The following is a 25,850-nucleotide window of genomic DNA, read 5'->3' as shown; positions in this document are numbered from 1 at the left end:
TAGAAGTTATCTTTGCCTTCAGACATTGTTCTCGAGTGGAAGATATCTCTGCTTCAAGCCTTCAGACACTGTTCTCGAGTTGAAGATATCTCTGCCTCAGACATTGTTCTCGAGTGGAAGATATCTCTGCCTCAGACAATGTTCTCTCATGTCATGCTAATGCCAAGGGCATGCTTATGTACATTGTTTGGTGCTAGTCAACGTTGTAGAAGTATCTTTTATCTGCCCATGCAGCATCATGCAGCAATTCAAATGCATGTGCAATCATTGACATGGGAGAGAAATAGTTCAGTTAAATGCTTCTTGTGTCGAGGCACCAACACACATAAGCCCCGGGACATAAGCGTTATTTAGCAGAAGCAAAGACTGTCTACAATGCCGCACTGTTCCTATTTATTGCAGAATTGACATGATTGATGGCCTGGTGAAGTGCTCGATATAATCGCCAAACATCTTCATAACTGTTGTACATTGCAACAGGTGCTACTCGTATAATGTTAGGTTTACGTTCATCACACTGAAATGATAAGCAAACAAATGCGTACAAATCAAATTTAATGGATGCCCTTGAAAAAGATCATTGATGTAATCTGCTTCCATTTTTCATTCATACATCTCAATTTTTTTCAAGAAAACATCAACTCAGGTACAATTTTACAATTTTAAAAAGCCTTAATGTACGATCTTTTTTCAGAATATACCTTTATTTTTTTCAAAACCGATTTTTTTTTTTGGGCATATTTGTAATACTTACACATGTTCCAGTTTACATCTATGAGCAAACTGTCAAATTCGCCCTATTTGTAGTAAAACGGGATGATTTTCTGTTGGTCCGACATATAATTTGTCAGAGTATGATAATATGTCGGAATGATCACAAATCTTAATCTCCTACGAAGCCAGTTTGGTTACGCTCCGTCCACACACATGTGGAGGGAGCATAACAAACTGGCTGCGTAGGAGACTAACTCTGAGGCCGCACTCGCCGTCGTAATCCAAAAAGTGCGAGATATTTCGAGTGACAGAGGTGAGGTTTATGATGTTGTTTCTTTGCAAATTTCCAATGTTTTTCGCGTCCAAATGTATTGGGAACTTTCATAATGATTGCAGATTATCATTTTGGAAGAAAAAAATTAAAATCTAAAAATTTAAAAAGATCGTACATTAACCAACAGATGATTTTTGGCAACTTATTCAACAAATGTCATGAATGTAACGTTCATACACTTCAATGTTACTAATTTTAACTATCTTTGAGTTATTTTGAAAACAAGCGGGTATGAATCTGTTATTTTCTAGTAAGGTAGGCCCTACGTCCGTTTTTGGCTGGTCTAAAAGATAAAGGGAATAAAAAATAATTTTGTTTCAATTTTTCTTGTCACCCGGTAGCGCGGAAGTAGAAGGATATGTGCTGCGTCTGGAAGTGATCAGCTGGGAGAAGTACTCGTTTTATGTGAACATCCCTTGCACACATAAAAATGGAACAAATTGAAAACAAAAATGCATCAACGATGTGACTTACACATACACCTCGTTTGGTGAGTTCTTCGTAAATGACATCTATGCTACTTGAAAAATACAAAGACAACTGCGAGCCTCTCCTCTCCGGGTCTGCTGGAGTGATGACTTCTATGTACGGATGACCATTCGTGACGCTGTAATCTGGAGGCTAAAAATATATAAATTACTTGATTAGTTATTTGCATTACTATAGTTCTTTTTGTCATTGTTAAAAAACGTAAATTCTCATGGTCATATAGCATGCTCTGGGGGTCTGCCCGATCCATTAATGATTTTGAACAAAACTCCTTGGCAAAAAGTAAAAGTTTTCATATCCACTCACTGGTTCAAAGAGAAGTTGATTCTTTCATTCAAAAATTGGTATCATTTTTTCTACCCTAATAAACTTTTTTGGTTGGGTGAATAGTGTCGATTTTTAAAATACATAAAAGAAATAATTCAGGGGTCCTAATGAATATCAGGTCTTAGTAAATGTAGTAACTATACAAGTCTAAATTTAAACCTCATAAAATCAGCTGTACTGGAACTTTAAAAATCCAACATATCCACAAAATTACGGCTCAATATCAAAAGGTAACTCTTCCCCTCGATCCTTGGACCCAGCACCACGGTAGGAAATGTCAACACTGAATGCGTTCGTAAAGTATTATGTTCTTCTTTTTTTTTTATCTTTCAATAAAGTATTATGTTCTTAATTAAATGCAACAATTGATTTGAATTAAAATTTGGAAAAAAATATGATAATTAAATTAATTGACTTGAATTTATCTTCTAAGTTTGAATTAACACTAACCATACCTTTGAAAAACTGAATTGAATAAGATATTCGAGGTAGCCTGTCAATGATTTCGATTTCTTTCTCAACTTTTCCATGGAGGTTTGGTTGAATACCTGAATCACAATAAATACATAAATAAAGAAAATGTAATTGTGAATCACTAATAAAATTCCCACATGAGCTTTCTTTGCATGTGCTTATATTATACATACCAAGCAGCTAGGAGACCTATATTGGGGGGGGGGTGTGGGGGTGAGTGTGGTGTGTGTACGTGTACGGGGTTTTTTTTTACCCCATTTGTTAACACGATGTTTTGGACCAAAATATGCAAAAATTGCAAAATTTTGCCCCTTACTTATAGCAAAATTTACTGAAATCGTCTGATTTTTTTTTTTTTTTCTTCACGCGCAATGTCCTAGTAAAATAAATCTTACACTACACCCCTATTTGTGAACCAAAACTTGGCCACTTGAGTTCACATGCCCTCCTCACGGTGATTGTGGGGGCCTCCGAATTTTGATCTGGCCTAGGGCCTCCAAAAAGGTAAATCCGGCCCTGTAACACTATAACACTTTTTGCGTGGAGAACCTGGATATGGAAAAAGCACGTTAGTAGCATCTTTGTTGTATCATTGAAGAGTTTTGTGCCCAACGTAATATGTATCAAGGTTGTGTAGGGTGTGTGTGTGTGTGCGGTGTCTGTAAGAGGGTAGGGGGTGTGTATGATGTATAGATGCATGGAGGGCTGGATGGGGTGTGTGTGGGTGGGTGTATGTGTCAATGGATATTATATACGTCGTAGTGGATTATATCCATCCTCATGGACATCTTGGGGAAAATTACATTTTAATTCGTACAAATTTTATGTCTAGTTTTTGGTAACGGCATAAATCTAAGCATTCATGTTATGTTTCAGTCAGTAAACAATAAATATTTGACAAATTTGTAGTAGCAACCTCCGGGTTTCAACCCTAATAGCCGTCACAGTGGACCAAAGTAACACCAAACTTATTACGACCTCATGGTGTGTTTTTTTGTTGAAAAAAAAGTCCCCACAAGACAAGTTTTTCTGTAGTGTAGGGGTGTGTGTGGGTTTGTGTATTTGTATTAGATGATGTGCATGGAGGGATGCACTCTAAGAAATAAAGGTTCTATATAGAAGATTTATTGTCCTCTCAGGAGAACCCTCCTCTTGAACTTCTAAAAAGGGTTCTTCAATTTTTGGAAACCGTAAAGCTTCTCTAAAGAACCGAAAACGGTTCTGTATCACATTTTTGGGCCATTTTCGATAGTTTTGGAACCATTTTTGGTTGTTTTGAGAACCTCTAAGAGTTCTCCTGAGAGGACAACTTTAGAACTCTTTTAGAACCTTTATTGTGTGGGGGTGAGAACCGACAAACTGATTTTACTTATAGAAATTTAATGTACGAAAGTAGAATACCATACTCACGTCCAGGCTAGCCCGGATAGGACATACTCCCATAACTGAAGGATTGCTGATTCGGTAGCCAGCTATTCCTGGGGTTAAATCCATTTCTGTGTGTAATTAATTATGAATATAGCAAATTAATGAAAACAAATAGCAAACATACTTTACAATATCCTTTTCACAACATTGCAGAGTTTTTTCCTTTCTTGTTCGTTTTTCCTGAGTGTTTTAAACTTTAAGCATGTTTATAATCTTTTAATAATCCAACAATTTAATTAAGAATTAATAAAGGGTAGGCCTAATGCCAAATCCTTAACGCCCAAATAATATGTCCGAGGCAGTAAAAACGTAAATAATTGGCGAGGCGCAGGTAAACCCATTAGGCTTTTTAAAGAAGTGTTTTCCAAATTCGGACTAGCGCAGTGTATTTCGGATTCGGACTAGCGGCGTGTCGGACTGAAAACTGTGTTTTCAGATTCGGACTAGCGGCGTGTCGGAATGTTGCAGTGATTTTCATTTTCGGACTAGTGCATGCTTTTTTTCAGACTGACGCACCTCTAAGTATAGGGAATTTGTGTTGTCGGACTAGCGGCGTGTCGGACTGAGCGGTGCACCCCAATTATTAGTAGGGATAACCATCAAAATTTCATGTTGCCCCTATTGCTACAAAATATTGTTTGCTGGATAGAACTCATCAATAGAAGTATTTTGGTGGTTAAATGGTCAAAATCGGTCAAAAACATTTCGAATTATGAATTTTCAAAGTTTCCCATTCTGACCGGTTATTGGAACGAAATAAAATGACAAGGTCCAAAAATATCAATTGGGAGCAAAATTGGCATAAGCATATACTTACCTTTATATATTTCTTTATTTTAACATATATGCAAACATGAAACAAGCATATTGTGAAAGTATCAAAGGGTTTCTTATGAAATGGCACTTTACTAGTCAATGGCATAAATTATTTTTTCAAACCGAGGCATTGAAATCATGCATTTAGAGAACGTTTTGCCAAAAATCATCCAAGATGGCCGATATGGCACAAAATCAAAATTGCATAAGTCCAGGTAAACGGTTTTTTTTTCACAACCAAAAATTTCAATGTTATTGGGTTTAATATGACCAATTAGTAGGTGTATGCAAATTAAATCTTAAGTGTCATTGAAGGTCATTGACTCATTCACAACAATAGAGGTTATCCACTTCACTCATCATGCTCATGTGTGACTTCTAACAAAAGGTGCTGGTTCCCGTAGTATTCCTTATTCAAAATAATTCAATACATGACCTCGGAGTTACCTGCATGATTTTCGCGGGCTATTTTGAAACAGTTATGGTTGCACATTCAGGTACTTCTTTTGAAAGTTCTAAACAAGGTATAGCCAGCAGCAAGTTGTAGATGTATATGCCTAAATATAAGAAAACGTTTAGGGTTGAAATCAGGTGAAAAATACATCGAATGGGCACGAAACTTCACATTTATGTTCAGATAGGTGTCTTCTTAGCATGATTCGAAAGGAGTATGGAAATTCCAAAGGGAAGCTGGTGATTTAATTTGTAACTCGAGATCTACTTGTTCAATTTTTTAACCTTTTTACAGAGGGGTCAGTCCATGTCGAAACAGATTGAGTGTACACCCACCCTCTTGGATTTTGCTCTCCTTTGGCTCAGGGGTACCTTTCATGGATCCCTAGGTGAGGTCACAAGAAAAAATTCAAATTCCATTTCGTTTGCGAATGGCGGGCAATCAAAGTTTGGCGACCTCGACCAAAATTGTGAATTTAAGGGTCCAAATGACAAAGTGCTCTCTTTGAGGGCACTTTCTTCTTAATTGAATCAGTTGTGATCCTCTTTTTTTTTTTTTTTTCTCACTGGCTGTGTCTGAAATACCTAATGCCAAAAAAGATAGATTTCGGAATTTCGTTGGGATTTCAGAGGGGGTCAAAATCAGCACTCCATACTGTTCAAACAAATTATCTTTGATTTTGAAGGACCCATGATAATGCCACAGTGCACTTATAGGTCCTAAGGGAGCGATCGTTATTTATGGCAGGGGGGAATGGGTAAATTTAGGGGAACACGAAATTTTTTGTGGTCTTCAGGGGGAACCTGAAATTTTATTGAATCAGGAGGGGGATTGTTAAATTTTAAATGGAGAAAATTGGGAAAACAAGGGGAACGCGAAAATTTTTGCGGACGCGAGGGGGAACGCGAAATTTTTTGTCGATATGTTTGCCAAAACACCCATTTCCCCCCTGCCGTAAATAACGATCGGTCCCTAATTATGTTCAGAATGGATTAACCATGTGCCAATGTCTATGAGCAATTCAAAAAAAGAGACATTTCTAGACCCCCTACAGAATTTTAGGCCCCCCTAAAGTGGGTCAGCCACAAATGGCGCTTAAAATCGGCAAATTTTGACACATAATAACTTTAGGTGTACACCAGATATGAATTTCTAGTCTTTTGCATCTGAAAGAATGTAGTCTAATGTTACTAGGAACATAAGATTTGTTTTGTATTTTTGTGTTTTGATACTTTCAAAAGGTCGTTGACCTATGAACATTTTTCGTCATAGCGCCCTCCTGAAAGGTCTGACACATAACAAACTATACATTTTGGAATCCTCATGACCATACGAGTAATTTGATATATTACTTGACATAATTGGGAGCATTCTGAAAATTTGACCCCCATAACCTGTACTTTGCATGTGCATCGTTGCCAGGAAGTGCATTTTGACCCCTTAAAAATCCATACAGAGGATTAGAAAGTAGTTTTTCTTATTACTTGACTCAAGAGCAACTTGAAATATCAGGATAAATAATACAAATGGCTATAAAGTGATCAAAAATATAAAAAATATCATACTAAAATTGGCATTTTGTACCGTATCCTGTATGCATGGTATGTTAGGCAAAATGACTATTTTTGAAAGCGTCAACTTAATACTAAAACACAAAAAATACAAAACAAATCTTATGTTCCTAGTAACATTAAACTACATTCTTTCAGATGCAAAAGACTAGAAATTCATATCTGGTGTACACCTAAAGTTATTAGGGGTCATAATTTGCCGACTTTAAGTGCCATTTGTGGCTGAACCACTTTAGGGGTGGCCTAAAATTCTGTAGGGGTCTAGAAATTTCTCTTTTTTTGAATTGCTCATAGACATTGGCATATGGTTAATCCATTCTGAACATAATTAGGACCTGTAAGTGCACTGTGACATTATCATAGGTCCTTCAAAATCAAGATAATTTGATTGAACAGTACGAAGTGCTGATTTTGACCCCCTCTGAAATCCCAACGAAATTCCGAAATCTATCTTTTTTGGCATTAGGTATTTCAGACACAGCCAGTGAGTGACCACATTCAAAAAGAGGATCACAACTGATTCAATTAAGAAGAAAGTGCCCCTCAAAGAGAGCACTTTGTCATTGGACCCCTTAAATTCACAATTTTGGTCGAGGTCGCCAAACTTTGATTGCCCGCCATTCGCAAACGAAATGGAATTTGAATTTTTTCTTGTGACCTCACCTAGGGATCCATGAAAGGTACCCCTGAGCCAAAGGAGAGCAAAATCCAAGAGGGTGGGTGTACACTCAATCTGTTTCGACATGGACTGACCCAGAGGGTATGATAGAGGTATTACTGGCAACTCTGCCAAATTACAGCTCAGTAGGCCACGTTTTTCACCTGAAATTATTGACATGAACTCAGCCACTGGCAATTAAGCGCACTGTGGCGAGGACCAATTTTGACTCGCACTTACAGGAAAATGAAATAAGTTATGTTGCTGTAATTTGCAAGATAGTTACAAAATATAATTGGCATTAACTTCCTTAATTGTTACAGAAAAATATTGAAAAATAAAAGAATGAGATCAATTTAGAAATGTCTGTGCAAGCAGTGCACAGTTGAGCTCCCTGCATGTCTATGGGAGTGTTCTAATCAAGTTGTTGGTTCATATTATTAGTATTGGTCTCCACGCCCGCCACTCTCTTTACAACAAAATGTAATGTAAACTTACTGCTTCCCATGTCAAATCTAGTTTCTTTCTTGTGTCCCCACCATCCGAGGAACCTATTTAATATAATGAAATACAGAATATGAAAATTATAAATTTATTCATTTCTCCATATTAAGAAAGGTAGACAAAGGTATTATTCTCAAGAAAAGGAATGCCATTTAGGCTTCATCACCAAATTTTCACGACAATGTACTAAGAAAAGAGTCAAAGATACCTAAATAGCTAATTAAGATACGAGTTTATTTCAACTGACAGAATTATGCAACACGCATGAAGTTTTAAACAATAAAATAACAGCTATAGCTATAGCTCACTACCAAGAAAACACAAAAACATTTTTAAAATGTTATATTTTTGGGTTTTGGTTTGGGTAAAAACGTTTAAATAACATTAAATGCCGGTTTATATCAAGGTCATGAAAACGTTTTAGAACGTTTAGTATGAAACACAACATTTTAAAATGTTATCAAAATCTTACGATAAAAATTGTTTTGCAAACATTTTTTGCAAAATACTGAAAAGGCCTACTTGCAGTAAAACAAGAGAGATAAATAAACCTTGTAAATAAATTAGATTTTTTGGTAGATTGATTGATTTAATTTATTCAAATTAACAACATTAAAAGATAAACAATATTGGTAACAACAAAAATGAGCATCCACTCTGTACTCATCTGAAACACTCACTTTGGAAAGTCATTGGTGGCATGCTTTTTGTGCATGAACGCACCAGCAAGACTACCAGCCCCTGAATTCAAATACTGTTGATATAAACAAATAAAATCATCATCATCATCAACAACAACAACAACAACAACAACAACAACAACAACAACAACAACAACAACAACAACAACAACAACAACAACAACAACAACAACAACAACAACAACAGCATCAGCATCAACATCAACATCATCATCATCACCGTCATCACCATCATTATCATCATCATCATCACCACCATCATCATCATCATCATCAACATCATCACCATCATCATAATTATCATCATCATCATCATCATCATCACCACAATCATCATCATCATCATCAACATCATCATCATCAACATCATCACCATCATCATCACCATCATCATCATCATCACCATCATCACCACCACCATCATCATCATCATCATCATCACCACCATCATCACCATCACCACCACCATCATCATCGTCATCACCATCACCACCCCCATCATCATCATCATCATCATCATGCTTACCTTATATGAACACCACACAGCAAAATCCACTTGCCATTTATTCAGTTGAAGTGGGACGTTGCCAACAGCATGACCTAAATCGAACCCAACCATGCATCCCTAAACAGAAAATGAAATGGACATTGATACGGTGTACCATCTCCGCCAATTTCCTTTTTAATTCCCCCTTTTTTTAATTTCCCCTTTTTTTAATTCCCCCTTTTTTTTTAATTTCCTTTTTTTAATTTCCTTTTTTTTAATTTCCTTTTTTTTAATTTCCCTTTTTTTAATTTCCCTTTTTTTTAATTTCCACTTTTTTTTTAATTTCCCCTTTTTTTTTAATTTCCTCTTTTTTTTAATTTCCCTTTTTTTATTTCCCCCTTTTTTAATTTCTCTTTTTTTTATTTTTATTTTCCTCTTTTTTTAATTCCCCTTTTATTTTCTCACAAAGCAGAATCTTGGCCGAGACACATACTCAATAGTTGTCCAAGAATTTGCTCGCACTGTAGTCTTTACGTGTGACAGTCAGACCATGGATATAGTATATGGACAGACCCACTGTGTAGAAGTCAGTGGTCAGACCATGTGTGTGTGTATTATTTACACCACTGATATAGCCTGTGCCGGAGCCTGTGTGCTAGGGCCGTAGACTTATTTCAAGTCACGGGAAAACCATAAGAATACTAGTATATAAATTGCAGTGGTTTTATCCCGGCCCGTGAGGGGGGGGGTGTAATTTTCCCAAGGCGTGCCAAAAAATTGCTTGCTTCCCTTCTCGGCCTGCCAAAAAAAATCTTCGCCCCCCCCCCTCCTTTGCACATACCAAATGTTTTAAAATTGCCATTAAAATTGTCATGTAAAGGGACGGCATATTCGTACTATTTAATAGAGCTATTTTATGACTATTAGGCCTATGTGACTATTTTTGCATTTTTCTCACAAACTAATAAGACACTGGTAAGGAACTGCATTGGCTTCCTGTGTTCCAATGAATTGTTGTTTAACTTATGTTGATTGTATATAAATGTAATAATGATAGGCCTATTGCTCCGTCATATTTATCTGAACTTCTTTCGAATTATGTTCCCACTCGTAGGCCTACTCTTCGATCTGGAAACATGCAACTTCTTCAAGAAACAAAATAAGAGCACATGAGTCATTTGAAATTGCAGCTCCACGTCATGGAATGAATTGCCTATATATTTTAGAACTGCTAAAAATGTAACTATGTTTAAAAGATGTTAAAAACTCATCTTATGTCGGGGTTTGCTCAGGGAAATTTGAAAATGCCACCAAATAGTGAAAAACTGTATAAAATGTCTAACTTTTGTGTTGATTTGTAAAATAAAACAAAGAAAAGTGATTATTTAGCAGTAATCAACCATTAAACAATCAATTCTAGCATTAATTTTAGGCCTACGATCCAAGATTCTGGCCATAGGCCTAGTGCTTTACAGTGGACACGGAAAATCACGGAATCGTCCAATTTGCAAGACGGATTTTAGATTTTGGAACACCATGAACACGGAGAAATTGTGGCTTTAGCTATAGGTCTAAATATTTAATATATTATTAACAATTATTATTCTAATCTAATTCAAATTAGGCCTCTTTTAATATAAGCCTCGTGATCACTCTATTGGATTCGGATTGTTTTACTAGGTTTGGATTTAATTTTTGTCTTCACTATAGGCCAAGATATTTAAAAAAATAGAACGCTATGCGAGCGCTATCCATGTTGGACAGCTGTGTTCAAATATAAAGTACGGACGAAGCCTTGACTAAGGCTAATGCTCCCCGCGGTATACTAACATGAATCCACTAGCTGCAACATTATACGCACATCAAAAAAAATATCGGGGAAATTGAAAAAAAAGGAAATTAAAAAAAAGGGAAATTATTTCGCAAAAAAAAATGCATATTCATCAAAAAATTAAACTTTGTCCGATCGGGCCCAAATTTGGTGGGTGGCATCCTTGATACAAGGGGAATATAATGCGCGAAATAAAATCGAGGTCAACCAAGGTCAAAGGTCATTACGGAGGGGTCAATTTTCAAACTTTGTCCGATCGGGCTCAAATTTGGTGGGTGGAATCCTTGATACGAGGGGAATATATTCCCGAAATAAAATTGAGGTCAAGCGAGGTCAAAGGTCATTATGGAGGGGTCAAATTTCAAACTTTGTCCGATCGGGCTCAAACTTGGTGGGTGGAATCCTTGATATGAGGGGAACACGTACAACTTAAAATCGAGGTCATCCGAGGTCAAAGGTCATCCAGGAGCTACATTTTAAACTTAATCCCTAAGCTTCCCTGGGTGGGCGCTTTATATTGGGGCATGGGCGCTTATTGGAATGAATACGGTTGTTATCAATTACCGTAATTTATTAAATGAAAACGATTAAATAAAGAAATAAATATAAATAAAATAAATCATTAATTGATCAATAAATTAATAGCCGAAATAAAAGAATTCATTGATTGATAAATAAACACATAAATAAGCAAATAATCAATTACCGGTAATTGTTAAATAAATACATAAACAAACAAATAAATCAAGGCAGAGAATTTTATTTCAATTTTATAATTATATACGCCAAAATATTTTCTGAATTTAGTCAAAATTAACACTCTATTGATGGTAAAAATTTTATGAAAATTTTACGTAGGTCCTAGACTATGCCATAGTCGATTTTTGATAAATAAAACATGTTATTAATCATGATGAAAGCATTCAGTTGAACTCGAAATTATACTGATATTTATTACATCAAAATACTAGTATAAAATAATTATGAAAAAGTTTATATAATTATAAATAATAATAGTGACAGTAAAGGTAAAGTAAAGTATACGTAGGCTTATATTATTGAATGCAACATCATGTCATTAATATATAAGCACTTCAATAACTGGAAGAAACTTTGGGGGACCTACGTGTAATTATCCTATAAATTGCGAAAATCCAGACCGTGTATGCACGAAAAATGGCAGGTTCTATAATGTGAACTACACCACATTTCGCCATAATGCATTTTAGAAACGCTTGCTGTTAGAATAAGAAAATTTTTAATTGTAATTATTGCACAGGTCACGGCGACCCTGTGACCTTTCCGGAAAAAGCCGAGTGGCAGGTTTTTCAAATAAATATTTTCTGTGTAAAAACTGTACCATCAGATAGGTAATGGAATATATGAATATTAACTGTACATCTATCACAAAAAATTTTGATAACAACTTGCGTCACAATTGATCTAGTATAGAAGGTAGAGAATTTATTTCAATCTTATATACGCCATTTTTTTTTTTTGGAATTAAGTGAAAATTAATTCTGTAAAAACTGTAATTATTTCATGTAATTTTCACATTAGACCCGACAAAAGATTACCGTTTTGTTGTTATGATAATCTAATCTTTTGATTTCGTAAATAAAATTAGGGTCTAATGTGGATTTAGGATGCAAACTGGAACAATCCAATGCCTTGTCAAAAACATTTGCTTCAAAATGGAGTTCGGATGCACTTCGTAATACAACTTCCGCCACTGCGGGAAACCACATGCACAGCAGAGCACGTGGCCGAGCGATATCAAAATCGATTTTATGTATTGTGTATGTATATGATATAGCCCTCGTATTAATTGTCTCTATGCGCTTGAGAATTCTACAATATAAATAATGGTAGCTTTATTATAATACACATTAATGTTTTAAGCAGATAAAATTCCAAAATATGATGTAGTAATGAAGTTGCGATTTATTAATAGTATATGTTTAAATTTTCATGATGACACTATCAAGTCCTTCGTGGTCGAGCGGTCTAAGGCGCTGGTCATATGGTTTATAATACGTGATAGCGGCGCAATGCAGCGTGGGTTCGAGCCCCGCCTCTGCCTATACATTAAATTTCCTTCTTTTTTAAATTTCATATTATGTTAGGGAAATGTGGCTGGGAGAATGTATGTATGACGAAGAGTGGTGTGAATGTGAACCACATGTATAGGCCTATACCCGGTATCCCGAAAAGGGGTATAATCCTTCTTGTCTTCCATGAGCAACCGCGTCATATCGGGTATAATCTTCCTTCCAGGAGCAACCACTGTGTATGATTGACGGGCTATTCCATTGCTCGTAATAGGGTAGTGTATTTAGCGGGGCAATGCTGGGCACGCGCGGTTGCACGATGTAGGCCTACTTGGCATGTGGTTGTTGGTGTAGGGGTGTGTGTTGGGGAGGGGGGTGTTGTCTGAGATGTTAGGGATTATTTAATAATAGTTTTTAATATTGGAAGAACGTTTTAAACTTTAATTTAAGGCATCATATACAATGTTATAGGCCTACTATTCTAGATTTTCAATTAGTAACAAAATAATAAAATAGCATTTAAAATTATATTAATAGGCCTATTTAAACTATACAGGAGAGGGTTGTGTTTGGTGGCCATGGGAGTTCAAATATGTTATTTAGGTGGTCACTTTTAGTGTCTAATCTGTAAAATTTTTGAGATTTTGTTCATTTGAGGGCTGAAAAAAATAACCAAATTTTTATGAAATTGAGGGCCATCAATAAACCAAAATGCACCCCGATTCTGTCGCACATCCCCGTAGTAGGCATACCCTCCTTTCCACCCCCCCTCCCCCGTTGCCCTAAACTATACGTGTAGGCCCTATAATGTAACCGCCACGAGTATTTACCTGTAGGCAAGCTCACCCCTACAGTCGAAATAGTTCTAGCCCAGATAGCTTTTAACTCACGCCTATTAATAACGTACTTTCATCAAGCGATGGCGCTATAAGGTTTACCACGGAAGCTGTTTGGTTTACCGTGGAAGAAGATTATACCCTATATGGGTATCCCGGGCCCGGTATATAGGAGTATTATAGCACGTGCAGCCGGTGCGGCCATACGGCCTAGCGAGTTCAAATCGATAATGCATGTATAATAATTGCCCATTTATCATGTCGGATTTCTCAACAATTGAGCGCTATTAATACACATTAATGTTTTTAACAAATAAAATTCCAAAATATGGTACATTTTCTCCCGCATTTTCTGCCTTTGCTTGTCACGTGGTAGGCCTATGTTGAAGTTGCGACCATATGTTCAAATAATTTTCGAAATATGACAAGTGGCCGACTGGTCTAAGGCGCTAGGCCCACAGAGTATCCAAAGCCCAGCGCCGTGAGTTCGAACCCCGCCTCTGCCAAACTTTATTTTACAAGGGGAAATAAAAAAAAAAAAAGGTGAAATTCAAAAAAAAAAAAAGGTGAAATTCAAAAAAAAAAAAAGTGAAATTCAAAAAAAGAAGGGAAATTCAAAAAAAAGGTGAAATTCAAAAAAAAAGGAAATTCAAAAAAAAAGGGAAATTCAAAAAAAAAAAGGGAAATTCAAAAAAAAAAAGGGAAATTCAAAAAAAAAGGAAATTCAAAAAAAAGAGGGAATTAAAAAAAAAGTGAAATTAAAAAAAAAAAAGGGGAAATTAGAAAAAAAAGGAAATTAAAAAAAGGGAAATTAAAAAGGAAATTGGCGGAGATGGTACACCGTACATTGATATTAACATTACATAAATCAATTAAAGTTAATTAATGTCCATTTCTAGGTTAAAGACATGCATCATTCGTGCCATATATGACTTTTGTACGAGAGTTAATTACAACTGTTCATTGATTAAATTGGTCTTAGGTGTTCATCTACCATAATGCAAACTATTCTTTATTTCAAAATACCGCAAGTTAGAATGACAATTTGCTTGGACCTTCTGTGTTATAAAACTGAGCTCAAAAAGAAACTTATAATTTTTACAACTTAGAATCACAAGGTCATATCTTAAAATACTGTCAATCAAAATGAACCAAAATTACACAGGATTATCTTAATACTCTACTCAAAACACATGTCAGTAACCAAGCAGTTGTCCAACTGACACAACAGCAAAATGCACTGTCATGGGACAGCTTCCTGGACTTCCTTCACTTTCGCAGCCCAACATTTGGCACCCAGGACAAAAAATCTGTGAGAATGCACACAATATCCTTGCACAAATGATAAAACGGTGCTGCTTTCTGCTTTTCATACACTTTTTTTATGAAACAGGGCTGGGCTGTGAATGTGGTCCAGGAAGCTGTCCCATGTCAGTGCATTTTGCTGTTGTGTCAGTTGGATAACTGCTTGGTTACTGACATGTGTTAAGAGTAGAGTATTGAAGTAAATCTGTGTGTAATTTTGGTTCAATTTGATGGACAGGATTTCAAGATATGACCTTGTGAAAAATTATAAGTTTCTTTTTGAGCTCAGTTTATTTTAGTGGATTTGGACTTTGGAGCATATCTAATTTTTGGCTGACTCCTGTATAGGGTCCAGAGTAATTGTGGGTGTCGTTTTGAGTGTTATGTGATTCAAATAAAGGCTGGGTGATAGATTCGAATTGACCTTTTCGATAAATCCCATAATTCACTGTGGTTATACCTGAGATGTCGTCATTGGACGTCACACCGACTTGCAACGCGCATTAACGATGTTCGCTAATGCGCATCGGCGTGACATCAAATGACGACATCTCAGGTATAACCGCTATTAATTGTGGGATTTACCGAAAAGGTTAATCCTGCATCTCCGAATTCAATAAAATAGGGTGGTTGCCAGCTTTTACACAAAAATTTTCCATCTTTGAAATAGTCTGTTTCCAAGGAATTAGTCGATGATTTGAACTTGGTCATCTACAGCTTAACTCTCTCCACACTGAAAGACGACAAGTATTAAAATTCATAACAAAAAAATCAAAATTGTAATTTTTCATGACCATATTTGGAATAAGCACGAAAAATGCATTAAAATGAGTACAAACAAGCCTCGTTTTGGTTCAGTGGTTCTTAAGATAGCTCTTGATGTTTTGACAAAATATCTCGAAATTGGACTTTTTATGTTGATGCCTATGGCTAGCATGCATAGCTTAAGTGAGTGGGTCTTAATTAAAATGTGACCAACTTAATTTAATCAATATTGGTAATCTGCAATACTGCAAATATAACATATTCTTGGAATCGAATATTGTTCTAAATTTATGAAACATTTAATGAAATTATTTATTGATCGTTTTCGTCATGATCACCAAGTCTGCCTTTTTGACCGTATCATGTATTGATTATTTGAATTAATGAACGTCAAATGCTGTATAAGGGTGGGACCACTGGTCAGAACATACAACTCTTAAAACAACGAAACAGCCCCACCAAGTTCAAGTCAATTCTCATGTCATCCTATTCAATCTTTAATTCCAGACATGTTCTAAATAAAGTACATAAGAATGAGACATGTAGACCACCCTTTGCCTATTGATGGCTCCGAAAAGAGCCGTTCATTTAAGACTGCCCCCTTGTCAAGACTTCGTTGAAGGATCAGATATTTTTTATTCCATAAACTGTATATTCATTGTCTTGATACTAGGCTAATTCTGCGTATACCGACTGCTCAGTGCCAGAAGTGGGTAAGTGTAATAAATAGCTGCCCTGTGAACATTTGGCAATTTACACACAATATCTTGTACTCATCTACTAACACATAGCAGCTACACAAGGCATCTATTGCACTTACCCACTTCTGGCACTGATCATTTAGATATTTAGGCCTACATGAAGGTAATACCCAGAATTCGTTTTGTAAGAATATTAAATCACTAGATTTAGACCAGCAATTATCAAAAGGCAGCCATACCTTATCGTGTGCTGCTGCAGTAATACTGGCCATGTCAAACAACTGCCCGGTGTAATATTGAATACCACTGAGAAGCACCAGAGCTATACTGTTTCCTTCTTCTTCAAGTAATGTGTTAATATCTGAGGTATTGAGAATATGTTGGCCCTGTAATATTAAATAAAATAAAGAAAGTAATTTTCACTACAACTACTGCACTGAAAATTCAGCAAGGCAAGTAGGCCTACTTATTGATTTATTTATCAAATAATGGTTTTCGCTCATTTTTGACTGTAACTCCACAACTGTTGTCTGTGGTGAAATAAAATTTCCAGTGCAGTAGTTGTAGTCCTTGTCCCTACAATATATACATCTTACTTGTCGCCAATGCTCTATAATTTTTGAGAAAAATGCAAAAATAGGCACAAAATTGGGCAGGGGTGTAGCACCCCCTTAAAGATTCGCAATTTATTTTCCTTACCGGTTTGGCTTTGATTTGTTTAATGCTGTCTTGTGGATCATATCCATGCCAACGGATTTGAGATTCGACTGCAAACTGTGAACGAAACAGGTGTTTAATGAATGTTACTATCTTTATTCAGTTGAACTTAATTAATTAACGAACATCTCAAAATGCATATTTTAATTATGAGTTTAGAAATCATGGAGCAAATTAGTATTGCATGATTTGACTCTAATCAATAATGGTTAGTTTTTAATATATATCAATGTTTAAACGGATATTATTATTATTATTATTATTATAACATTGTATTTTAATATGATTTTGTCAGCAATTTCAAATCAAATCTGTAAAATCATGGCATAATACTTACTAGATCAGATGGAAAGGAATGCTCCTCTATGAGAATTTTATGTCTCTCTTTTGTTGGTCTGTAGAAGGATACCTGAAAACAATATTTGCTTGTTAATGGATTATCGTAATCACGCGATAGTTAGCATACGTTTATACTTGTTCGTATAATCATCCCAGCAAACACAAAAACGTTTTAAAAACGTTTTAAATAAGTTATATTTTGGCTTTTGGTTTAAGTAAATACGTTTTAATAACATTAAAATGTCGGGATATAATAAAGGTCATGATAACGTTTTAAAACGTGTTGTATGAAAACACACTACAACAATATTTTTTAATGTTTACAAAAAATGTTATTGTAAACTATTTTTGCAAACATGTTTGACAAATATTGTGTCAATACTTAAATAACATTATTTTAAAATATTTGAACCCAGCAAACACAGAAATGTTCGTAAAATGTTTTTTTCAAAACATTTTAATAACATTTAAATGTCGGGTTATATAAAGGTCATGAACACTTTTTAAAACGTTATTAAAAATATTTTGGGTAAACATTTTTCGCAAAATGTTTTTTCAACCCTAAAATAACATTCTGTTTAGAATGCTTTGTATCAAGTTTTCAAGAATGTTTTTGGAATGTTATTAAAACGTTTTTATACCCTTTATATAACCCGACATTTAAACGTTTTCTGTAAATCGTTTTTTGTTTGCTGAGCAGTAGATTATCATGTTTTTAAGGTTATGAAAACGTTTTATACTCTTAATATACCCTTTATATAACCCCGACATTTAAACGTTTACTGACAACCTTTTATAACCTTTTGCGAATGATGTCGAAAACGTTTTGTGTTTCCTGGGATAACTATGTATATCGATGATTTGCTCAAAACCCTTACACTTTTGTGGATGGCGCTCTTCATGTTTCCATGTTTTCCAGACCCTGATGTTTTCGAACGTTAAATTTCATTTGTTAATGGCTTTTTTTTGTTCAAAATATGGGTAGACCTAATAAGCAAACTATATCAATTTAACATTTACGAAGTGTCGGTCCTACTTCATTTATAGAGATATTACTAGTTTCGGTTGCTACTTTATTCCTTTATATTTAAATATACAAGCTAGCTGTATCAAAATGATTGGTACCCATCAAGCTCCATCAGTTTTAATCGATAATACATGAGTCTGATACATCAAAATTCAACATAAGTTCCAAATAATTTATAAAAAAAAGTCATAAACTATACATTCTGGACATTTTGAGAGTATATCCAATGTTGCATTTGGAAGAGGTAGGCTTTCCAATAATCATCAAAATTGACGGGTATCAATCAATTTGAGACAGCCTGTATAGGAAAGTTCATCTTTGTGATCGAAATTTTTTGTTTGAGATCATAAGTTAAAATAGACAATTTACCATTAGCAGATGCAGATTTACTGAGAGGCCATTCATCACAGCAACCTCTTCCTTTTCAGCACCTATACGAAGAACACAAAATATATGGAGTAAAGCATTATTTTCATTGCCAAAGACAATCTGGTTAGAAGAGTATTTTATCAAAATAATTTGACTTCCGCACATTATAAACATTTTTTTTTACTTTTTAACTTCTGCATATTATAAATAACTGAAAAAACAACAACTTTAACGCGTCTACGTGGTGCTCATTATTATGCACTCACTCTCTACAATAAAGATTCCTTTTAAAGGGATGTGCTATGGCCACAGAATATGCTCTAATTCTGTGGATATGGAAGATATTTACTTATAGTCTCAACATTGTTTTATTAAATTAAATTGTTTCAATCTTAAATTCATATTTTTTTAATTAATTCAAATTATTTCAATTTTAATATAGGCCTACTGGATTGAGAATGTTTAATCTATCCATGTCATCATCATCATCATCATCATCATCATCATCATCATCATCATCATCATCATCATCATCATCATCATCATCATCATCAACAACAACAACAACAACAACAGCTACAACATCATCGTCTTCATTATCGTCGTCGCCAGGCGTCGTCGTCCGTCGTTGTTATCAATAGCAAAATCAAGTGATTTTTGTTTTTTCATTGTGATGGAAAAGCATGACAATTTGCATAAAAATAAAATTTTCAATAGGATATCCCTGATATCTTACCGACTAATTTGGCCAGGTCTTCCGTAACCATTTCATCACATCTTGTCCACGGTATTTCTCCCGCAAAATATCCATGAAATCCTCTGAAGGGAAAAATGGGACTGAATGGTATATCGTCGGCCTGCTACGATAATTGCCTAAGTCATTTTTTGTAACTTGAGATAAAGCAGGCCTACAAAATATGGTTCAAGCATACATGCATGTTATTCACTGCAGTCTTTTCCATTTGCACAAGAACAAATGATAATGATACAAATTAAAGGGAATAATGAGAAATAGGCCTAATTAGGGTGATTGCGTAACTGATGCGTGTTTGAACCATATTTTGTACTATACTTTGTTTCAAAATTACAAAAAATGACTTGGGCAATTATCTTAGCGGGTGACGATGTCTTTACCCTATATTTGGCAACTCAATTTTAGTATTATATTGTATTTTTAATGTATTTTATAGTGTTTTTTAAATATGCTTATAATTATGTACTGTGTAATTTTAGTTCTTTTATTTTGGTGTGTGTATAAGGGCCCCCATCCAGTGGGCCTGCGTGCCTGTTCGGGGTTGCCCTTTTGCACCACACACCGCATTTTGATATTTTGTGCAATAAAGATATTAAACTTAAACTTAAACTTATCACCGGGATATTCTCAACATATTATCAATTGTGATTATTTAACTTTAACCAGTTAGGCACTAGTAACCGTGACCTTTTGGTATTTTTCCACTAGTAAATAAAAATTAGAAAATTGCCCAAAAGGGTCATAATTGTTATGCCATAGAGGCCCGAAAATCAGACTCATATTTGTGGCACATCGAAATGGGCATTTGTGCGAGTATAGGGGGCCTATACCCCCAGGTTAGCGATATTTTTCCAGCCAACGGAGTATCAAACTCCCAAGTAGCCTATCCTATATTCCTATTATTGATGTAATTGTGAGACTCATATATAGTCATGTAGGCTTCGCGCCCTTTTCCAAGTAAATTGGAGACACCAGACACATTGGGTCAATATCATTTATAAGATCAAAGGCCCGACAATGTCAAGGTTTTAACAATTAGATCTGACCTTTTACTGTATCAATAATATTGATATGATAGAATTGCGAATTATTAGAAGTTATTAGAAGCAAAGATAATATTTTATCCGCTGCGGAATTGATCTTTCTTAAAGCAATAATCTACGATTTCCATCAAATTGTAATTTTGTTATTCTTGATCCAAAATACTGAAAAAAAATATTAGGAGCTAACTGTCAAGAAATGTTTCGGTCCATTTTAAGCCAAAATAACAAGGTAAAGGGAAAGAAAGCATTTCACATCAAAGCTTCCATTGGGCGTTATATTCCTTTTTCAAAGGAATTTTATTTAAAACGTTATAAACGTGTTATAATCGCGTTTTGGTTTTGGTTAAAACGTTTTAATAGCATTTAAATATCGGGTTATATCAAGGTCATGAAAACATCTTTAAAACGTTGTTTATGAAAAGACAATTCAGCAACATTTTAAAAATGTTATTGCAAAATATTTTTAGCAAACATTTTTGCTTTGTTTTGCAGCAAGTGTTGCAAAACATTTGTTAAAACTTACTGCAAAACGTTTTGCTTGCAGCAAATTTTCACAAATGTTTTCTATATGTTATTAAAACGTTTTATACTCTTTATATAACCCGACATTTAAACGTTTATTGTCTCAGTTTTGTGTTTGCTTAGTATTACTGCTATAAAATCTATGGTAGGCCTACTTACAATTGTCCCCACTTTTGGAGCTCTGTTTCCACGTATTTTTTCACGCCTTTAGGTTGCAGACCAAGAGAATTACCGCTCATATAGATACAATCGTCTTCTGGGTTGTCTACAAGCGATAACTCCACTGAAAATAAAACAAACTCAATTATAGGCCTGCTCAACTTGACATTTCTATGTAATAAATTACAATAAACAAGAGAGCAACGCGAAGAACTACGGGCTCGCCGAATGATTTTCATGATTGTTCTCGACACATAAGTCATTTTAAAGAACATTTTAGAATATGCTATATATATTATAATCAAAATGTAAATTACACCAATTGAAAGGGTATAATCAGTGCCCCCCTACCGGGGGTGGGGGTAGGGGCAGGGGAAAATGCCCCCCAAATATTTTCTTGTCCCCCGCAGTTTGCCCTTCCCTCTTGAGGGTAAAAACTAAATTACGTAAATTTCCACTTTTTGCGTCAATTTTGAGCAAATTTTGTCGATTTTCCCCCTTGAAATTCACTTTTCCCCCATGCCCCCCACCCCGAAAAAATCCTAATGCCGCCACTGGGTATATAATTAAGTACTACTTTATCTGTTGATTTGGTTGAAATGTGCGTTTTTATGACGGAGCTATTCGCTTTTGAATGAAGAATATATATTACAAACGTGATAGTAGCGTGCATTTTCCACTTCCCGGATCTCCGCGTAATTGCTAACTTTAATCCCATGAGTTTTCATTATCAATTGGACCAATCAGTAACATTGTTAGAATAATTTGCAAAGCTCCATTCTGATTGGTGATTAAAGTAAAGATATCATGTAATTGACCAATCAGAGGCAATGATAGATCGGCAGGTAGTGCTCATGGGAATAACCATTACTACATGTATGAATGATAATTCAGTGTACTGTGTGGTACTTATTAAAACGTTGAACCTAGGATCGAATTTCGTGCGTGCTTTATTTGAATTATTTCATTTTATTGCTGATTCATTCTGGGAAGTTAAATTTTTTTAAAGATTTTTCTTGCTGGTTGCAACGTGAACAACACGAATAATATAATTAAAATCGATAATCCATGCAGCCTAGAGTTTAGTGGAAACAAAATGCATGAGGTTTGTACTTTAGATTATTTCCTTTGGAATGGGAAAAGTGGTTCTGTTATTGTGTCCTTTCTCAAAAACCTTAGAGCATAAGAATTATTAAATGTACGTCATAAGTAATATTAAAACTGAGTACATATTGATCGATCTAATGGTAATAATACACAATCAGCTAATTGATAATAATTATTGAGCAAAATGTCCTTCATGTCCTTCCTCAAGAAATACATGTTATAATTATGATAACATTAAAAGGTATATTGATCGATCTGAAAATAATTATACAGCTTGCTAATGATAATAAAATAAAATGTCTGTTATGTCCTTTTCAACTAAATTTCTTTCTTTCTTTCTTTCTTTTTTTCTTTCTTTCTTTCTTTCTTCCTTCCTTCCCTCCTATTGTTTACTTACTTACTTACTTACTTACTTACTTACTTATATTTCTTTCTTTCTTTTCTTTCTTTCTTTCTTCCTCTCCTTCCTTCCTTCCTACTTACTTGCTTACTTATATTTCTTTCTCTCTTTCTTTCCCTTTTCTTTCTTTCTTTCTTTCTTTCTCCTTTCTTATTTCTTTCTTTTTTCTTACTTTATTCCTTCTTTCCTTTCCTTCTTATTTACATTTGTTTCTTTTTTCTTTCATTTTTTCTTTCTTTCTTTCTTTCTTTCTTTCTTTCTTTCTTTTTTTTTTTTTTTTTTTTTTTTTTTTTTCCTTCTTTCTTTCTTTCTTTCTTTTCGGTGAAAAACGTATATGTGAATAAACATGAAGAATCATTAATAAAAATCAATAACTCACACAACATATGAACTTGGTGGAAACAGATTATTGAGGTTTATGTACTTCGGTTATTTCTTTGGCATTAACATTGGACAAATGACAAGAAATAACGAAATGGAATTCCCCAAAGGTTAAGAAAACAAGAATGGAAGTTTAAAAGAAGAAATCTAAAGATTTATGGAACTAATATAAACACCAGAGTAAGCAGAGACCGAACTATTGGTTTGCAGCGAAAAGTTTTAACATTTTTGAGCAGTATTTTTGCGGACAATTGGTCTTGTAGGCATGGAACATACAACTTCTATAACCTACTTATTAATATTCCACGATTTTGCTGAAAACGCTACTCGTTTGGATGGAGACACTAATAAAATGTGAATGTTAGCGCGATGTTCCATGTCAAATGGTTAGGTGACCCAGAAGTAAAAGTGCAAATTTTGTCCCCTATACAGCATTCTAAGCAATGTTTAAGTTCTATAAAGAACCTTCAAAAATTCTATAAAGAAACTTTAAGATTGAAATGGGCCTAGGAACTTTCTAATTAATTCAGGGACTCAACACGAAGTTAATAAAAATAAAAAGGAGTGTTAACTCTTTTTGGTTCTAAAAAAACATTTTCTTGGCTAAAGAATCTTTTTTCTGTTCTACTTTTAACTTTCTTAATGGTTCCTTAAAGATTCTTCAAGCTTAAGGTTCTACAAAGAACCATTTTTTTTGGCTAAAGAACTTTTTTGGGTTTTACAAAGAACCCCATTGGTTTTCCTTCTTTGTAGAACCAAAAAAGTTCTTTAGCCAAAAAAATAGTTCTTTGTAAAACCTTATCATTGCTTATGGCGCTGTATAAGGGACAAAAAGTTCTAAGTTGCACTTTTGATTGATAAAGGTACCATCAGTGATTCACTATATAATCAGAATATGCTAAAAAAAATATCATCGGAAATCGGATTTTGCAGTTTTGTAAAGAGCAGAGTATGCTATAGCATATCCAGCAACTTCTGCAAGTGATAAGACTGAACACGACATGATAAGGGTATAAACTCTCTTAAATTGCCCGATTGGATAAATTATTCAATCAAAAAGATTGAGTTTTCAATCTTTTGCCGTCCCGAATTTGGGACAAGTCGTTTTCGACTGTATTTTCAGTCGGGTGATTTGATTTTTCAAAGCAGTAATAAAGTTAGGAGCAAATCTTTTTTGGGTTGAATTTTCAGTACAAAAGATTGATTTTCATTGTTTTTCCATTTTTTTTGCGGTCCCGAGTAGGGGACAAATCCTTTCCAGTTGAGAAAAAGATTGAAATATTCACTCTTAAGAAAATTTGAAATCTCACTCCAAACATCTAAAACGCATGCCATTTGACAATACGTTAGGAGTAACACATGATTGGATAATGTAATCGGTTTACAAAAAGAGTAAGAGTCAAACCCAAAAACCATTTCAATTTATTTTTCAATCTGTTTACATTGATTCCTATCATAAATCGTTCAAAGATTGAAATATTTCAATCGGTCAATTTATAGCTGCGTGTATTATTGAAAGGAGATTCGTGGACTCGTCTTTATCAATCCTGCCGTTTCTTTCCTCTTTGCCATAAAAATGATAATTTTACTGACTTATTCTTCACTTGTAAGCCATTCCTAACAAAACAATGTTTTTATTCCTTTTGCGGGGATCACATAATATAGCAATATTATGTTGCACTACTCTCTTAAATTAGCCGATTGAAATATGTCAATCTTTTAACGATTGATGATAGGAATCAATCTAAATAGATTGAAATGTTTTTTTTTGTTTTCACTCTTACTCTCTTTGTAGACTGATTTCACTATCTAATCAGGTGTTACTCCTAATGACATGTGTCGCATATGTTTGGAATGAGATTTTCAACTGTTTTAGAGTGAACATTTTCAATCTTTTTTCAACTGGAAAGGATTTGTCTCTAATTTGGGACGGCAAAAGATTGAAAAACAATAAAAATCAATCCTTTCTACTGAACATTCAATCGAAAAAGATTTGCCCCTAACTTTAATCAAGATTGTAAAAGATTAAGAATTACTCCTTTTGATTGAAAAAAAAAGATTGAAAAATTCAAATCACCCGACTGAATATACAGTCGTAAACGATTTGTTCCTAATTCGGGACGGCGAGATTGAAAATTCAATCTTTTTGATTGAATATTCAATCGGACAATTTAAGAGAGTAAACAAGCAATCCAAATATAAAGTAATGTAACCAACTCTGAACTTACCACCCGGAAGGTCCTGCATCTTTGGGAATATAAACTCATTGCGTAGACTGCGTAAAGGATCCTTACTATCCATTGCGCGAGCGAACTCTAAATCTTCAATATGACATCCCAAATCTTCGGCACACTTCTGAAACTCATCAACTAAATTGCTCGACATGGTGGATATACTATTGTTATGCTGTTGGCTTAATTTGACCTTTTTGAAACTGTTCCTCTCAACAAAATGACCGTTATTCTCAACAACATGGCCGTTAGTTTCGTAAGCGGTACTTTTTTCCATTTCCAAAATTATAAGAAGTCACAAAACCTTTTCCAGCTCTCGATAGATACAATCAATACGTTCTAGAGCACGTTTGGA

The 25,850-nt window shown here is 34.7% G+C and overlaps 1 protein-coding gene across 1 annotated transcript; it reads right to left on the bottom strand.

Annotated features, from left to right (window-relative positions):
- Positions 1-343: 343 nt before the first annotated feature.
- On the bottom strand, positions 344-25,850 carry LOC140171655 (kynureninase-like). The gene is made up of 14 exons (XM_072194948.1): positions 25,493-25,850; positions 21,377-21,500; positions 19,635-19,717; positions 18,899-18,960; positions 17,501-17,572; positions 17,146-17,220; positions 16,686-16,832; positions 8,997-9,095; positions 8,450-8,523; positions 7,764-7,816; positions 3,749-3,834; positions 2,320-2,412; positions 1,523-1,669; positions 344-517 (listed from the first exon to the last, which is right to left on the bottom strand). The coding sequence occupies exons 1-14, from the start codon at positions 25,770-25,772 to the stop codon at positions 371-373; spliced, it is 1,542 nt and encodes a 513-aa protein (XP_072051049.1). The 5' UTR covers positions 25,773-25,850; the 3' UTR covers positions 344-370.

The sequence above is a fragment of the Amphiura filiformis genome, chromosome 15, assembly GCF_039555335.1.
Source record: "Amphiura filiformis chromosome 15, Afil_fr2py, whole genome shotgun sequence".
NCBI classification, from domain to species: domain Eukaryota; kingdom Metazoa; phylum Echinodermata; class Ophiuroidea; order Amphilepidida; family Amphiuridae; genus Amphiura; species Amphiura filiformis.
This window is presented reverse-complemented; position numbering and strand designations above follow the sequence as displayed.

Excerpts from the sequence above, each read along its gene's own strand:
- LOC140171655 (XM_072194948.1), bottom strand. The coding sequence starts at position 25,772 with ATGGAAAAAAGTACCGCTTACGAAACTAACGGCCATGTTGTTGAGAAT. Across the intron at positions 17,573-18,898 it reads TAAATCTGCATCTGCTAATG|GTATCCTTCTACAGACCAAC; the intron begins GTAAATTGTCTA and ends TATTGTTTTCAG. Across the intron at positions 16,833-17,145 it reads AACAAATCAAAGCCAAACCG|GGCCAACATATTCTCAATAC; the intron begins GTAAGGAAAATA and ends TTAATATTACAG.